Genomic DNA, 18592 nt, shown 5'->3' on the forward strand with positions numbered 1-18592 from the left:
CATATGAGTGTTATTTGTCCGCTCCTGACTTAGTACTAACTATCTGGCTAAAATAAACTGGGTTCAATTAATTAATTGATATGCAGCAAGTATTTTATATCAATTAATTAAATGACTCTTGTGTAGTTTAGCCCATTAGTCAGTGTAAGGTTTTGGGAACAGAACAATATAAATAAGGGTTTTTAGTGTATAACAGGTTAAACCCTGGCTAACTCACCAGCTCCCACATTTTCATTACCATATACCAGGTAAGGATCCAACTGTACAGATGAACCTTTCTGAATAGAATATATCTATACTGTACACGTGCCAATTGTTTTGAATAATGCCTTCACTAACATTATATATTGACAATACTGATGGAAGAATTCTGTCATTATGACGTAAGGGATATATACTTATAATAAAACGTTATTAATAAACAATATAGCTTTTACACTTTTTTTTCTTATTAAATACTCAGCTGCCTCCAATTACCAAGTGCTGCTTGGCCTAGTAGGGAAACAATCTACTTTTGATCATATAGCAGGGCATGACCCACCTCCCATCTGGATCCCACTGCCGACACCATTTGGTTTGAAATTCTAAATCTAAGGATTAGCAAAATGTGAATGGAGCTATTAATATAATCTTTGCAGACATTTCTTAATTTTTGTTCTCAAAATCTAATATATTATTACAAAAACACAGACAACTTTTTTTAGAATCTACAATATTTATTGTTTTGAGTTTGTGGGAGGTTCTTGGCACTTCTAATTCCCCCTATAAATACACCAGTGAAGAGAATATGTCTTCAGTTATAGATAATAAAATGTCCTAAAATGATTTGCTCTTCCTTATCCAATCTTATTTTTATAATTCATATAATCAAAAACCAATGCTAATAGTACAATGTGGAGTACATACTTTGTGTTACATTTTTAATCACTAATAAGTGCAAACATATTCAGATTTCATAAACTCAAAAAAACTTTATTCCATTGAAACCTTAATTTAGCTGTATAGAGGCGTTTGCTTTCAAATTTATCCATTTGATCCCTGCGGCATTTGTGTATATTGCCCATAATTTATGACTATTTACATGACTATAGAATAATGTGCGTATGTAATTAAGCAACTTTGGGGCTAAATTAATAACTTGGTGCAAAGTGCAACAATGTGCTGTAACCCATAGCAACCAATCAGACATCATCTTCAGAATTCTAGTGTAGTAATTTTCAACGAAAGCTAAAATCTGATTGGTTGCAAATGTGTTTTTAATTTTGTTAGCTAATCCATGATGTTACACTTACTGGGTCTGATTCATTAAGGATCTTAACTTAAGAAACTTCTTATTTAAGTCTCCTGGACAAAACCATCTTACAATGCAAGGGGTGCAAATTAGTATTCTGTTATGCGCATAAGTTAAATACTGACTGTTTTTTCATATAGCACACAAATACTTGATAGCTTATTTGCACACTGAAATTTAAAGTTTATATTTGTGTGCTACATGAAAAAACAGTCAGTATTTAACTTATGCGCAAAACAGAATACTAATTTGCACCCCTTGCATTGTAACATGGTTTTGTCCAGGAAACTTAAATAAGAAGTTTCTTAAGTTAAGATCCTTAATGTATCAGGCCCACTGTCTTTAACCTCTTCAGAAACTGTAATATCGAACACAACAAATAAAACAAACAAAAAAAGTATAATAAAAGATGTCAGAAATGATTAAGAAACAAAGTAATAAATAATAGGCACTAGCAACACATTTTATGTTTTGTATTCTTTGAGGTGTGGGCTGTTTTTTACGATAAATGTGCAGTTGGTTTCATATCCATATTTTTGCTCTTTGTATTTCTTGCTATTAAAACGTATGTGCATTTTGTTGTTGTATAATAAGGATATTGTTCATTTTTGTTGGTACTCTTTAATGTATATAATGTTATCATGACATTTCTATGTTTGTTAAATGAGTTTTTTTGTTGTTTATATATTTTACATTTAATAAAATGCATTGCATTTTAAAGGGTATTTATACTTTTAAGCAATTTACTTAATTCATAACCCTTATTCCACAGAAAACATTTTTATAAAATACAGATACTCCCCTCTTCTTCCAGTAGCTGTAACGCATGTTTTTTTGATAGGGAAACCCAATCTATTCACCAAGGCAGAACCTAGTGTTAACCTCACCTAAATTTAGCTACACATTAACTCAACATCACCCGAAGCAAATCTCACACTTGTGTGGATCTCGGTGACATCAGTGGAACGATCCAGGTTGCCCAGACACTTGGAAGACGAGCAATTACAGCTACCTGTAGGTAGCTGCATCATAAAAACGAAACAAGCGAGGTGCGTGCCTGAATTTAATAAGTGACTTATTTGGGCTTAAGGATTTTGGAATAAATTGGCTGAAAGTAAAAATACCCTTTACACTTGTAATCAGTGTCAAAAAGTCAACTTAACAGTTGTGAATGTATCATGCCTTATGTAATTAATAAATCACATTGTCAAACTTGGTTTATTTGAAGTACATAATCTATTGTTAAAACTACCCACTGTCTACACATCTTGTATTCTGTATGAGGACCGGAGGTGCCTCCTTCTCCAAGCATATTTTGCACGTTTCTCTTTTAAGTTTTCCTCTTTTCATTATAGGAATCTCCTTATGTAATGTACAAGAAAAATCATGAGCTTATGGAAGGGAATGACAAGTTTGAAGGATATTGTGTAGATCTGGCCTCTGAAATTGCTAAGCATATTGGTATCAAGTATAAAATTGCTATTGTTCCGGATGGAAAATATGGAGCAAGGGATTCAGATACAAAAATTTGGAATGGAATGGTGGGAGAGCTGGTATATGGGGTAAGAAAAGGACCAAATATTAATTCTTCAATAATTAGCTATAGTTGGTGCTACCAGTTTAATCCTATGTTAATTGTTTTGTTATTACTGTATAAAAGTGCATTATATTAGTTTTTATAGAGAAGTAGAAATATCCAATATTCTACACTGTAGAGTAGACTCATTTGTTCCAGTTAAAGACTAGCAAGTTACATAATGTTGTCTGTGTTTTGTCTATCCAATATGTATCCCTGCTTGTGCACAGGTTGGTCAGTAGCACATCATCATCATCATCACCATTTATTTATATAGCGCCACTAATTCCGCAGCGCTGTACAGAGAACTCACTCACATCAGTCCCTGCCCCATTGGGGCTTACAGTCTAAATTCCCTAACACACACACACACACACACACCCACAGACAGACACAGAGACAGAGAGACACACACAGACACAGACTAGGGTCAATTTGTTAGCAGCCAATTAACCTACCAGTATGTTTTTGGAGTGTGGGAGGAAACCGGAGCACCCGGAGGAAACCCACGCAAACACGGGGAGAACATACAAACTCCTGACAGTTTTACTTTATTCATTTCTAAATGATTACTTGTATAGCAAGACGTAGAATAATACAAATGTTATGTTTAACATAGCTACTGTATAAATAAATGATGACTAGTTACGTACGGTATCATTCCTTAATATACACACAAAGCTTTTCAGATGATTTGTCATCTAAGGGGATAATAATATAATTGGTATGCTCAGACTGGGAAAATAATACATAATTTCAGTCTCTTACAGGACACATAGGGGACAATTGGATCTTAATCATTATTTTTATTGTCAATCTCCACAGGGTTAGATCGCAAACCATTCAATACAACTTTCTGTAGATGTCATCGTTTACAGACTTGGATAACTAAAGCAATATATAAACAATTATTATGTTGTATATAGTCATGATAAAGGCCACTCTTAACTCTAAGATAAAAATGATCAAAAGTTTAGTGCTAAAAGCTGATCATTGCGGGGGTTGCACTGTACAGGAGATTCAAATTAAAACCCATCAGCATGTTACCCTCATTAGATCATTGTCGGGCACGTTGATCAATGTGGTTGGAAGATGATCTTTATTAGCTTGTGTATGCGGTTATCTTCCGACCAGACAAACAGGCCCCAGTTGTTTGAGTGTCAGGATTGCAGTGAATATGGAGCATTGATAAGGTTTGTCCAAGGAGTTATCTTTTTACAGTTAGTTAATTACAGTCCAGTTTGCATTAAGATAATGCTATGTTTGTTGTTGAGGCAATAATATAAGGCAGTGTTTTACAAGCAGTGTTTTCCATACATAATTATGTAATTTTGTGGGTTTTAATTATGCACTTATAGAACTTATGTAAATTTTTTGTTTGTATTTTGTTGTTTGTATTTTGTATAATTTTGTTACTTTTGTAATTCTGTTATTTTGGCATTTTGTATGTTCTAACCCCCTATAGATATTGCTGAAAAACCCTTGTTGCACCTTATAAATAAAAGATAATAATAATATTATAAAACTGATGAGATTCAATAGAAATAATGTCATTTTAGAAATGAGCATAGCGAAATACTTTATCTTGTTTTGTCTTACAGAAAGCAGAGATTGCAGTAGCACCGTTGACTATCACTTTGGTGCGGGAAGAGGTCATTGATTTCTCAAAGCCATTCATGAGCTTAGGAATTTCTATTATGATTAAAAAGCCACAGAAATCAAAACCAGGAGTCTTTTCATTTTTGGACCCTTTGGCTTATGAAATCTGGATGTGCATAGTTTTTGCTTATATTGGGGTCAGTGTAGTCCTTTTCCTTGTAAGCCGGTTTAGTCCTTACGAGTGGCATATGGAGGAACCAGAAGATGGGAAGGAAGGACCTAGTGACCAGCCGCCAAATGAATTTGGCATTTTTAACAGCCTTTGGTTTTCCCTTGGAGCCTTCATGCAGCAAGGATGCGATATATCACCAAGGTTAGTAAAGCAAAATTACCATTATTTATTTTCAGTAAGAGGAAAAAAAAGCACTTCAAGTATTTTGTATATATTAAGAAATTTGAAAATATAATATAGTATTTACCAAATTAAGAAACATTTAAAAGTGCCACCTGAAGTCAAAATCACTCATTTTGTAGCATCTAAGTGGGTTCAATATTTTGAATCTTTCAATGGGGGGAGATTGTGGGTTAGGGCATGCTTTGCATAGTACGGGCAGGTGCTGACACAGGCTGTGTGTGAAGCAGTGGGCCATCAAGGCTAGTACAGATTATTGCTTGTCTAATGAGTGACTAGTCTTTGCCAGGGTCCCTTGCTTTTAGAGGACAGCTCTTACATAGAAGTGTTTTGCACAGTGGGCCTGAGTCATTAAGGAGAGCAAAGAATAAAAAAAAATAGTAACTTTGCACCTTGGCAAAACCATGTTGGTGGGGGAGGTATATTTAAAATGTGATGGCAGATTTATAGTTGGGGCAGGGTATGTCCTAGATAAATTTAAAATTTCAGTGTACAAATAAAGCTATCAAGTATTTGTGTGCTTCATGAAAAAACAGCCAGGATTTAACTTATTTGCAAAATAATAAACTAATTTGCACCCCTTGCATTGTAACATGGTTTGTCCCAGAGAACATTTACTCCTTTTTTTGCCATACTTTCCTTAATGACTCAGGCCCAGTATGTTTTGTCATTAGGAAATGGTCTTTATTGTCTTCAGAACTATATAATATAGATATAATCATGTCATACTTGACTTCTTTTTCTATTTTGCTTCTGGGAGATGTGGAGGTGAGGTAGAAAAGCAAGAAGTGGGCAGGACTTAATGATGCAATTTGTTATCAAGTAGATGGGGCAATGACATCATCAAGTCCCACCTACCTCAGTAAAACACAGAGTGACAGGGGCATGCTGACACTGTCACATCATTACACCCCTGCCATCCGGTGCTTACTGAGGTGGGTGTGGCTTGATGACACAATGCACCGGCACACCTTGCACCAGGTAAGTACTGTCTGCTCTTTTGGGTGTCTAGCAGGTATCCCACAAGTGTAGGCAACTATGAGTCGTGTGCTGTACATTTTACATGCTAGAAGTGGATGTTTTGAAAAATAGCAACACGCCAACAAGGATTATTTTTTATGATGGTATAGAATTTATTCATTTGACATTTCCCATTAGCATAGATGTGCTTTCTCACATATTGTATACGATTACTCTACATTGCAGTGCATCAATAGTTTAAGTCCATGCATGCATACCTCACATAAATAATTGAAAATGTACAGTGGTGAGAACATATTTCAATTATGTGGATTTTTAAAATTGTTCTTTTGTTTGTTTGTTTTTTATAAATTTGCTGCTATTGTATTTTTTCCATGTTCATTTCTGTCAGTTTCATCACATAATGCAGCAAGATGTACAATCATGGGCAAAAGTTTTGAGAATGACACAAGTATTGGTTTTCACAAAGTTTGCTGCTTCAGTGTTTTTAGACCTTTTTGTCAGTTGTTGTTACGGTATACTGAAGTAAAATTACAAGCATGTCATGAGTGTCAAAGGCTTTTATTGACAATTACATTAAGTTTATGCAATGAGTCAATATTTGCAGTGTTGACCCTCTGCAATTTGACCTGGCATTCTGTCAGTCAACTTCTGGGGCACATACTGACTGATGGCCGCCCATTCTTGCCTAATCAATGCTTGAAGTTTGTCAGAATTTGTGGGTTTTTGTTTGTCCACCCGCCTCTTGAGGATTGACCACAAGTTCTCAATGTGATTAAGGTCTGAGGAGTTTCCTGGCCATGGACCCAAAATTTTGATGTTTTGTTCCCCGAGCCACTTAGGTATCACTTTTGCCTTATGGCAAGGTGCCCCATCATGCTGGAAAAGGCATTGTTTGTCACCAAACTGTTTTTGGATGGTTGGGAGAAGTTACTTTTCAAGGATGTTTTGGTTCCATTCTTTATTCATTGCTGTGTTCTTAGGCAAAATTGTGAGTGAGCCCACTCCCTTGGCTGAGAAGCAACCCCACACATGAATAGTCTCAGGATGCTTTACTGTTGGCATGACACAGGACTGATGGCAGCGCTCACCTTTCTTTCCACTGACAAGCGTTCTTCCAGATGCCCCAAACAATCTAAAAGGGGATTTATTAGAGAAAATGACTTTACCCCAGTCCTCAGCAGTCCAATCCCCGTACCTTTTGTAAAATATCAGTCTGTCCCTGATTCCTGGAAAGACGTAGCTTCTTTGCTGGCCTTCTTGACACCAGGCCATCCTTCAAAAGTATTCGCCTCACTATGTGTGCAGATGCACTCACACCTGCCTGCTGCCATTCTTGAGCAAGCTCTGCACTGATGGTGCCCTGATCCCACAGCTGAATCAACTTTAGGAGACGGTCATGGTGCTTGCTGGATGTCCTTGGGCACCATGAATCCTTCTTCACAATTATTGAACCTCTCCTTGAAGTTCTTGATGATCCGATAAATGATTGATTTAGGTGAAATTTTACTAGCAGCAATATCCTTGCCTGTGAAGCCCTTTTTGTGCAAAGCAATGATGACTGCACGTGTTTCCTTGCAGATATCCATGGTTAACAGAGGAAGAACAATGATTTCAAGCACTACTCTCCTTTTAAAGCTTCCAGTCTGTTATTCTAACTCAATCAGCATGACAGAGTGATCTCCAGGCTTGTCCTCGTCAACACTCTCACAAGTGTTAACAAGAGAATCACTGACCTGATGTCAGCTGGTCTTTTTGTGGCAGGGCTGGAATGCAGTGGAATTTTTGTTTTTGGGATAAAGTTCATTGTCATGGCAAAAAAGGACTTTGCAATTCATCTGATCATTCTTCATGACATTCTGGAGTATATGCAAATTGCCATCATGAAAACTGAGGCAGCAGACTTTGTGGAAAATAATATTTGTGTCATTTCCAAAACGTTTGGCCATGACTGTATTTATAACTTAAATATTCAGAAACCATTGTCAGCAAGACAACAAAGATTTCATGTTTCTGAAGTCAGCCATACACATAGCCCCCACCACCAGTGCACCGCTGTTATAGATATTACCCACTTTAGTCCACATCATAACACTTCTCAGTCCCCTTCTATCTTTACATCATACCATTTCTACATCACACTCCTCTATCCACCATTCTCTATGCTCCTCAAACCCACTCACCCCCTGCTCTGCATTATTATTTCCCTCTCAATCTCCTTCTATTGTCCCCCTTGTCATTCTTCTTTCCACATAATTCCTCAGTCATCATGTCCCCTCCATCATTATCTCTATCCTTCCCCTCCTATCACCATCACCATAATAATTCTACATCATCTTCCTATTACACTATACAGACCCTTCACGGTTCACTCACTTCCACCCTCTAAGGTCCTTTCAATCCCTCCTCCATGGTACTCTCACTCCATCTCGCCCTCCCCAATGACTCTTTCCCTCCTACCACATCATGATTCACTCTCTTCTCCCCTCCACAGTTCTTTCACTCCCTCCTTCATTTTCACGCTTCCCTTTTCCAGAAATGTCTTACTGTACCTACTCCACAGCTTCCTTACTTCCCCCCTCTAGGGTCCTCTTGATCCCTCCTCCATTATACTCTCACTCTCCTTTCCTTGGTTCTCTTACTCCCCTCTTACATTGTTCTATCACTCCCCCCATTCTCACGCTCCCCCTTTCCAGGAATGTCTCACTGTACCGTCCACAGTTCAGCACTACTTGACCTTCAGTTGTGTAAGACATTTAAGCATCTCAGGAGTGGTGTAATAATGCTGCAATGCTTCAAATGAGAATGGTGCGTGCTGGGTCATGGCTCTTTGGTTGTTTTTTTTAACACAGTGGATTTGTGGTATTGCTATAATACCTGGGGCGCATAGGGTCTGTCCCTGGAAATAATGGACAGTTGGCAGCTATGTTGGGCAGTAGATGTGTGTACTTTGTCACTGTTACAGCAACAAATGTAAATTTATATAAATATGAACATAACTGTACAAAAACATGAAAGCTGAAATTTTGTATTGACACATTCATGTTTAGATCTCTCTCAGGTCGCATCGTTGGAGGTGTGTGGTGGTTCTTTACTCTTATTATTATCTCATCTTACACGGCTAACTTGGCTGCTTTTTTAACGGTTGAGAGGATGGTGTCACCAATAGAAAGTGCAGAAGACCTAGCCAAACAAACAGAGATTGCCTATGGAACACTCGATGCAGGTTCAACAAAAGAATTCTTCAAAGTAAGCTGAAGCTCAAAGGACAATATCATGATTTTTTTTTATGTTATGTTTCTAAATATCAGGTAATTAATGTTTCAAAACAATAAACTGTGAATGTTGTTATACAAGTTTTATTAGTTTGGAATCAGTGTATGTACAACTCAGCTGTGTTTTTGCAAGAGTCTTGCAAAGTAGTTAGGTCTTGTAGGTAATATCGCTTGCTCTATCATCTCTGTTGATGTTGTCCAGGCAACCAAAAGTTGACCACACATATGCTGAATTGGCTAGACTGTATGGTCATTGTTTATTAAAATGGGGAGAGGCTTCCCCAGGGGGCGGGTTCCTCACCCGGAAACATCAAAACTATCAGATCAGTATTGTTTTCTCAAAACATTGGTTCACCAGCGACCTCCATTCTTGATTGTGTAAGGCAGTGGTTCCCAAACTGCACGCCTAGGCTGCCTGGGGTGCTTTGGCTTTTGGCTTAGGCGTGCGCTGAAAAAATTATGAAGACCCTAAGGGTGCGTTGAGCTAAAAAAGTTTGGGATGCACTGGTGTAAGGTCTTTGGCCAGTCCAAAAAGTGAAGTGAGGGCTGTGTGGCCAGATAGACAATGTGATCTAATAGGTCAGAGCAGTGTCTGAGTGTCAGATCTGTTTACAAAATTAACTATTTGATGACAACATCATACCGTGACTGTCTAGCTCATTGATACAGAGTCACCTATTATTTTTTAGGGTGTAAAAGGGTAGGCTTGGGTTCAATTTTCTATATCCACCAAAAAGGTAGCTCCTACATTGCCTAATGTTCAAACTCAAATTAAAAAAAATATGCACAATTTGAAAACATTGTGGAAAAATAGCTAAATCTGTTATTACATTGTCTTTGAAAATATTAAAGATACTTTAGATTTTTTCAACTAAAAGCAATCCTCTAGCAACTGGTTGCAGTTACAAGAGACACAATAGCTTGCGCTTGGTACAGCACTTATAACAGCTTGACATAGTACAACACAAGGTTTGAACTTGCTGGTTATTACCTTACCTGCTTGCTGGCCATTGCTAGTTAAAAGACTCCTGTTTGGTGCATGGAGTGCTGACTAGCAGCGATGTGCAGGTCTTACTGATTGTTGGTCTAAGGGCACTACTATTTTCTAAGGTTTTGATTTAGGATGGAGTAGAATACACCTTTGCTACAGAGGATACACAAGAAAGCCATCGCTCAGGAATTTGAATGATGGCGTGTTCTGTGTAGCGGAGATAGCAGTGTCACTGGTGACTGAACAGAGGATCTGCCAGCGTAGCAGCCGTGCTTTGGTATCTGTACATTTAGCAAATTCATGAGAGTGCTTTAGTTTTCGTTGCCTCAGGCAAACATGTATCACGTTTGTCATTTGAATCACACTTATTGATCTGGGCATGTGAGGTAAAGGGTGTCTGTGTGTATAGATCATTACTCTTCATTCCTTGGGGAACTGAAAAAGCAAAGAATTATGACAAGAGAATAATAGTGCGGATTTGGGATAACAGTAACTGGCATTGACAGAATTGTTATTCATGAGCCACCCAATGGGACTTTTCCTTTCTGTTAATGAGCTATGCTCCCAGCTTAAACAAACTCATTTACAATACATGAAGTGCATCTAATAAAAACAAAAAAAAAAAAAAAAAGCCTAGTATAACAATGTCATTATTTTGTTATAGACTATTTTATTGTTATTAATGTGCGTAATAACTATCTCTCTGTAATAAATCTCTACAAAGGAATAGATTCAGTGGACACGTTGGCATGCTATACACACTGCGAGTGACGCTTATACCACCTGTGTACCCTAATACAGTGAATGTATGATGGCATGAACTGTCCACTAATGCCCCAATTGGGGTCCCCAGACCCCCGCTGGATCATATAATTTCACGATAGTACCTAATAGAGAAAAAAAATTACAAACAATTTTCTAAAAACAAACGACCCACACAACTCTTTGTTTACCATTTTGCTAAACTGCTAAATCCAAAGGGAATATGGAAATGTGTGTTATCATTATCATCTATTTATTTACATAGCCCCACTAATTCCTCAGTGCTGTACAGAGAACTCACTCACATCAGTCCCTGTACCATTGGAGCTTACAGTCTAAATTCCCTAACACACACACACACACACACACACACACAAAGATTGAGAGAGACTAAGGGCAATTTAATAGCAGCCAATTAACCTACCAGTATGTTTTTGGAGTTATATGTTCTATATATAACTAGTATGTTCCTCAAATGGCACATGTTTGCACCTGACACATCCATACACCATAATCTAGAATACAATGTAGTAAAATGTTGTAGTTAATGTATGTGAGTGTAGCTGTATATGAAGCATATGACACATTTTCCATGCCTACTGTATCTGAAAGCTAAATGACATATAAGGCCGAATAAATATAGCTAAATATAGCCGGACAACCTTATGTCATATACCCAAGTGTAATGCTTAATGTATGACGCATCTTTGCTTCTGATGCATCCATACAAAATATCTGCAATACAATATATAGTATGTTATCTACCTGAGTGTGGTGTTATATTACGTGTATGACACATTTTTCATATCTACTATATCTTATAGCTAAATTACATTGAACAGAATGGAGCCAGAGAAGCCTAATACATCTTCCTAAGTGTTGTGTAATGGTAGGACCAGGGCCGGTGCTAGGGTCCATGGCGCCCTAGGCACTTTGTCAAAATCGTGCGCCACCCCCCCCCCCCCCCCCCCGCAAAAATCGGCTCCCTGCTCCCCCCTCACCCAGTCTTTCCTTACCTTGCCTCAACACCGCCGCCTCTCTGCTCCGTCTGCTCCACTCACTGACACTGTCGGGCTGTGATGATGATGTCACGGCCCGACAGTCAGTGAGTGGAGGGGAGGAGACGGAGCAGAGAGGCGGCGGTAGTGAGCAATAGCCTCTTCCACCCCTCCCCGTGAATGTATCTGAATGCTGTGCGGCGGTCGTGACAGGTATGGTCAGCGGTCTCCGCACAGTTTTAAAGTAATTTTCATTCTGTGGCGCCCTCCAGAGCCCGGCGCCCTAGGCAAGTGCCTAACCTTGCCTAATGGGAGCGCCGGGCCTGGGTAGGACTATAAGAAATCTTTTGCTCCACATGCACAATACAATGTAGTACAATGTAACAATATCTTATCTATGAAAGTGTAGTGTTATGTTATGCATATAACACATTTTCCATACCTACTGCATCTTACAATGTACAGTGTTATGTTATGTATATAAAAAAAACATATAAATAAAACTGTTTAATGTAAATGTTCGAATATCAAATTAAAGAAACGCAATGATTATCAATGTATGTAAGTTATAGTTTACACGAGTGACACCAATACTCTCCAAATATAGATAATGACATTATACATCACAAAGCTCAACTGTCACACTGGTAGCTGATTTACCCCTCACCTTAGTATTTTTAAAAAATCAATATTTCTGCTTAATGTGTTAAATTGCTGTCATGTAATATAGTCAGTTGGCTATATGATGCTATAAACACATGGGCACATAAGATCTTGAGTGAATATTTTAGATGTTGTTATTCTTTGATATGTATTTATTGCACTCTTAGTGTGCATTGTTTGTTTTTCAGATATATTTCCTTGTTTCCATTTCTAAAAACATAAAAAAAAAATTGAATAAATTCCTTTTCACAGAGATCGAAAATAGCAGTTTATGAAAAGATGTGGACCTACATGAAATCAGCAGAGCCATCTGTATTCACCAAGACGACAGCGGAAGGAGTGGCCCGTGTCCGGAAATCTAAGGGAAAATTTGCCTTCCTTCTAGAGTCCACGATGAATGAGTACATCGAGCAAAGAAAACCATGCGACACAATGAAAGTTGGAGGAAACTTGGATTCCAAAGGATATGGAGTGGCGACGCCTAAGCATTCTCTATTAAGGTGGGTGGAATAGTATAACAATATAAAATGTGTTGTTATAGTATTCCACCTTCCCTGATGTCCCTGAGTTCTTTTTGTGTTGTATGTGAACATGGTTCGTCATTTTACTTTCCTCCATTCCATTGTTTATGCTGACAATACCTAACGCATTTCATCTTATCCAGAGCACCTTATTTTCAAGGTCATGTAACAAGCAAACTAGTGTAACGTTGAGCATATTAATTTAAATTTTGCAAGAAAGAAGGAAAAAAATGTAGTGCCACGAAATAAGTTGGCAGAAGTCAGTAATATTGGACTTTGTTCCAAAATGTTTCCCTATTACACTACCAGAGCTGTTTATTTGTATGCTAGAACCTCTGGAAGCAGGTAGCCACAGGGCCAAAGACCAATGCCGGCACCTAAGAATTTGAGCCTATTCTCCACTCTCTCCATGGGTGGACCTGTTTATTCACCCCTCTCTTTTTTATAAGTCATCAGGATCAACTTATCTATTTGGTTATTGCTGCTTATACATAAGTACAGTCAATGTAGCTTTCTAGATGTGTGAATTTTCAAACCTCCATATCTGTAGCCAAATTTCTCAAAGATCAGCTCATTTGTCGATCAGGTGCCAACATGCGTGGTCGTCACAGAGTGCCTCTTTATGACATATAATAATCTGTTTACACCTGGAAGATAATCTTGTAGTATTTATTTTTATTTTTACTTATTGTGTAAGGCACTTTTTACACTACTTCGGCGAGTTATAGGCAACCCGATACACTTCAGAGGCTGCGGGTGCTGCCCTCTAACCTTCAAAAGGGCCGCACATGACCCTTAGTCTCGGTAATAAGTTAATACCATGCATTTAATTATAGAAAGAGACACCTATCTGACTATCTGTAATAACATACCAGCAGGCATGTTAAACAAGTGCTACAAGCTTTAACAAACAAATCTGGCAATAAAGCAGGAAGGAGTTGGGGAGCACTGTTGAAGGCTCAGGGGGATGTATGTGGCACCGGGATGATTTGCTGCTCATCACTGTATTAGACAGAAGAATAATTGCAGAGTACTAAAGGGATTAACAAAGACTAAGTAAAATTACAATCCACAATGCATTGCGATTTTTGCAAGTTGCAAGGTAAACTCCCACAGAGTAAGTTTTAAATAATGCTAATATATATATATATATATATATATATATATATATATATATATATATACGATAAAGGAGTAGGTACATTCAACACGCATGTCTTTCCTCTTTATACCAATAACTTGAAACTCATTGCCAAATTGTCATTATGACAATGGAGCCTTTATACAGAGATGACATAAAGAGGAATGCACATTCATTAAGAGACTATATCAGGCGCTAAACGACTTTGTAGCTATAAAGAGGGAGCATGACAGCATCTATAATTACAGGTTATATTCCTATATAGGTAACTAGGTAATAATACCTTATCTGTGTTATCCCCTTTAATTTAGTCATTGTATTAGCTATCTGCTGTGTGTAATGTTTTATTACTTTATAGCAAGTGTAACATTGACATATTAGTCATTTAAGTTATCTTTTAGTTATTTGAATGTCAGCAGGTGTGATTTCTTGGGTACTTGTAGAGCACCCTTTTACTATAAACACTAGTTAAGTTTATATTGTAAATTGAAATCTAGTATACGCACAAACCCATAGCATCAGCTTTTAGCTTCCTTTGTCTAAGTTGCACTAGATTTATCAAGGGTTGTCTAATCGTTGAATTATTTCTAAGAGTTACTGCACTGTTTCTTTTGGATTGTCTAAATAGACATTTTATGACCTTGCACAGTTCTCTTTTATTTGATCCCTGCAGGTAAAACGGGTCTGCTTATGAGATAAACAAACATTGTTTCGGTTATTACAAAATTTCGACAGTGAAAGGGCTTACAAATCAGTGTTATTATTATAGCTTACTAAGCGTTGTCAATAAATCAGGTATAATGTTACACTTTGTTTGCTTATACATGGTCTTCCGCATTGTATATTTATAATCTCACACCTAGTGTATGTAAACTGTCATTTAGACCTCAGATTGCCAATTATTTTTTCTTTTATTAACATTGCATCTCTGCTAAAACATATTTTCTTTCATTATTTCCATTTTGCTATTGTGCTGTGACACTCTATATGGCTATGGCTTTTATCCCTGCTAAATAACCCTCTCATAATTACTTGTCACGACACTGTCTATGAACACATTATTATTCATCAACCTAGCTTTTCATTCAGCAAATGTAAATTCAATATTCCAGATCTAAGCACAATTTTCTGCCGGTATGAATTGTTATTTTTACGCAATATGGGATTTTTTTTTCTTTTCCTGATTTATGAACCTAAAATAATGTTTGGAATGAACATTAAACTGCTCAAGATGAGCGTGTAAAAATATTATTTTATGTGAAAGAAAATAGAGATAATTTTTCTTACTAGTTGAACATCGGATAGTGATTTTATTCTAAAAAATAACTCTCCAGTATTGAGGTAGTCTGAACGCCAGGGCCTGATAGTTTCTACAGATGTATCTCTATACTTACTTAATCATATATGGTCAATGCTGTGCCATCACTTATAATTATCCTCACCTAGCTACTCACCAACTTAACTACAGCTAAAGTCACATAGCTAATGCTGATGCAATTTACTGTGCTACATTTAAACCAGTGATGGGCAAAATTAATATTTTCACAGGCCACTCATGAAATGTTGATGTGAGGACCACACATCAACTTTGCTGAGAAACATCACATCATGAGATCAGAACAATATGAGAGAATGTCCAGGTAGCTCAAACTGTTATTTAACCCGTGGCAGGTTAGTCAAACTGGTGAGACATCACCCTTTAATCATGGATTAACATGCCACATACAATGCACTATGCTCACTAGAGGTCTGATTCAAGTCCGAACGCAAGTTGCACGTAAGTCCCATGTTTAAAAAGTGCACGGAACTTGTGCATAGTTCCGACCATATTCAAATCTATGCATATCTCATAATACATTCACATTTGAATCTGGGTAAAAGCAGGCTCTGCCTAAACAGTTCTTGCCTTATGTAGACACAGAACAGACTGCAATATATGGAATTACTTAAGTACAATAAACGTTCACATCAGAAAGCATACAAATTTTATTTGATCATAAAATGAAACTGTTATCTGTATGGTCATTTATATAAATATTAATTTCTAAATACAATATATATTTTTGACAATAATTACATAATTATCTTAGTTGCATAAATGTGATGGCTAGTGGCCCGCATATGTGTCACTTAAATAAAATACTCTGCCGTGTCAGTCAACACTATCAGTCAGCATTAATACCTGCCCTGTAGTGGGTGCAAATGATTCGGGTGATACCAAGAGCACTGACGAGAAACGCAGGACTTGAATCCTCCGCATCGGTGTCGGAATATTCTTACTGTACAGGGTCTACATTAGATAGCCCCTTCCCTCGCCTGTTCTGCCTCTTAGACCATAGGCAGTTGTAAGTGTCAGTTGCAATCAGACATGAAATGCACGCAACTTTGTTCATTGGCGTAATGTCCGTTTCTGGGCATGCGCTGCGTTATTTCACACAAGATACATGACGCAAACATGAATCAGGCCCTAAGTGTCATCAGAGTTACAGAAAGAGTACCTAAGACGGGAACTTATTCTCGTAAGGAGGGCTGCATACAACCTCAGGTTTGGCAGATGCCCATCACTGATTTAAACAAAAAGCACAAGAGAGCGTACCAGATACTGGTACATAAAGGGCAACCCCTGAAGATGCCATTAGAGCAGCTGTGCCGCTGACAGTTCACTGACATTTCCTTACCTCTCCTGCTGCTCCAAATGCCAGACAAACCCTTGCCACAACTTGTGGCCAATGGGGGCATCAAAGGACATCTGAGTTGCTTTATTTCAAGTGTCAAATATTGTATTTATTTTTTTGAGACTACATTGGTTTAGATGGGCAAATATTTGAACATTTTGCCTTTCTTTACATGCATTTGTGGGCACATGGAGCAAGGGACTTAATTACAATTCCAGGAAATTTTCCAATTTTGCTAGCTCTGAATTAGTTTCAGTTTTAGTTCACCCATTTCTGATCATATAAATATTTCAAATATTCAAGTGCTGGCAAATAGTGGCAAAAATTTGAAAAAGAGAAAGGAATAAATACAAAGGCAGGCCTGTACTAAAAATAGACAATTTTTTTTTAAAAAAGGACAAAATAAACACAAAAATCCAATACTATATTTGCATATCTCATGTAATTTAATGCATTGAGAATTACGTTTAAAAAATGCATTTGTTATTTAAGGAGGAGTCTTACTTGGTTTCCAGAAAGCAGTCAATATAAATGTTTTTCTGACCTGAAATGATGTTCACAGTAATAACAGAATATAGTATACAAGAGGCTTGCATCATGAAACTTGCATCATGAAATGCAGGACTAGGGTAATAACATAGTCTGCAAGTCTTGGAATACTGATATTGCTGTTGTATTTAGTTATTAGTGCTTGCTATTGGAATTAGACCGAATTGTTAAGGAGAGGGCTTAGTTATCCCAAAAAAATGATAAAGTAATAGATACTAATTTTGTTATTAAAAGCCAGATCAAACAGTTTGGATGAGACTTGTTTAGATAGAGGACCTCATCTATGATGTGTATCAGTTGTCTACATGATCTGTCCAGCGCACTTCAAGATCTTCTCCTGCTTTTCACTCTCTAGAGATGCCTCTGCAATTCAAAAGTACACGTAGGTATGCAGAGGCTATGCAAAATAGTTACATCAAAGCCCAGCCTCCTACCGCTTTGTATCCACTCTTTTTATTAAATAGAATGTTTGCATTTTGCTCCTAAATTACTGCTCACTTTACCATCATCTACGGTTTAACAAGCTTTGTTTTACATTAGGTAAAGTGCACCTAGAATGTGCTTCATTGCTGAAACGCAACTGGAAGGTTTAGATAATGTCCTATTAAAAGTATAAGACGAAACCTGGTCTCCCCCAACTCGGAGCTGGTGCTAAAATCAAATATTTTTGCATTGTGCAAATGGCCGTGTGCCCCTCAACACAGCGACAAAATTGAAATCTCAGTTTACTCTGCACTGTTGCACCTCCTCTATACTTTACACTCCTCCCTTTGATCGGTGCATACTTGTGCTCCTCTGCAAATACCGTCATTTAAATCCACTAATCGGTATGATTTGGCAGAAATCTAGGCGCATTTGTCCAAATCGAAGCACCCACAGCATCAACATTTTTAGCTGTGCACTTTTGACCATTGAGCGCTTCATAAATGAGGTCCAGTATATTATGTTTGCGGTATCATCTGCTACTACTTTGACGTACTGTATGTAGCAATATGTACTTATAAAGCTGGAATAACTATGGAAGGATGATAATGTTAAAAACCAAAAATTATTTATTTTATGCCCGAATTGATTAAGAATAAAACCATAAAAGTCATAAGCCTGAACAAGATATATGAAGAATAATCTGCTCAGGATACTGGGCTAAGGGTTTGGTTT

At 37.5% G+C, this 18592-nt stretch overlaps 1 protein-coding gene across 7 annotated transcripts in view; it reads left to right on the forward strand.

Annotated features, from left to right (window-relative positions):
* Positions 1-18592, forward strand: part of GRIA4 (glutamate ionotropic receptor AMPA type subunit 4) — a 294843-nt gene that overhangs the window by 263684 nt on the left and 12567 nt on the right. For all 7 annotated transcript variants that reach the window (XR_012688574.1, XM_075198808.1, XM_075198805.1 and 4 more), the window contains exons 10-13: positions 2647-2853; positions 4469-4839; positions 8910-9108; positions 12801-13048. Coding sequence is in view for 6 of the 7 variants with exons in the window: in XM_075198808.1 (XP_075054909.1) it covers positions 2647-2853; positions 4469-4839; positions 8910-9108; positions 12801-13048 (1025 nt within the window). In the remaining variant the exon portion in view is untranslated. The remainder of the gene's footprint in view (positions 1-2646; positions 2854-4468; positions 4840-8909; positions 9109-12800; positions 13049-18592) is intronic.

This window comes from Mixophyes fleayi, chromosome 2 (assembly GCF_038048845.1).
Source record: "Mixophyes fleayi isolate aMixFle1 chromosome 2, aMixFle1.hap1, whole genome shotgun sequence".
Classification (NCBI taxonomy): Eukaryota; Metazoa; Chordata; class Amphibia; order Anura; family Limnodynastidae; genus Mixophyes; species Mixophyes fleayi.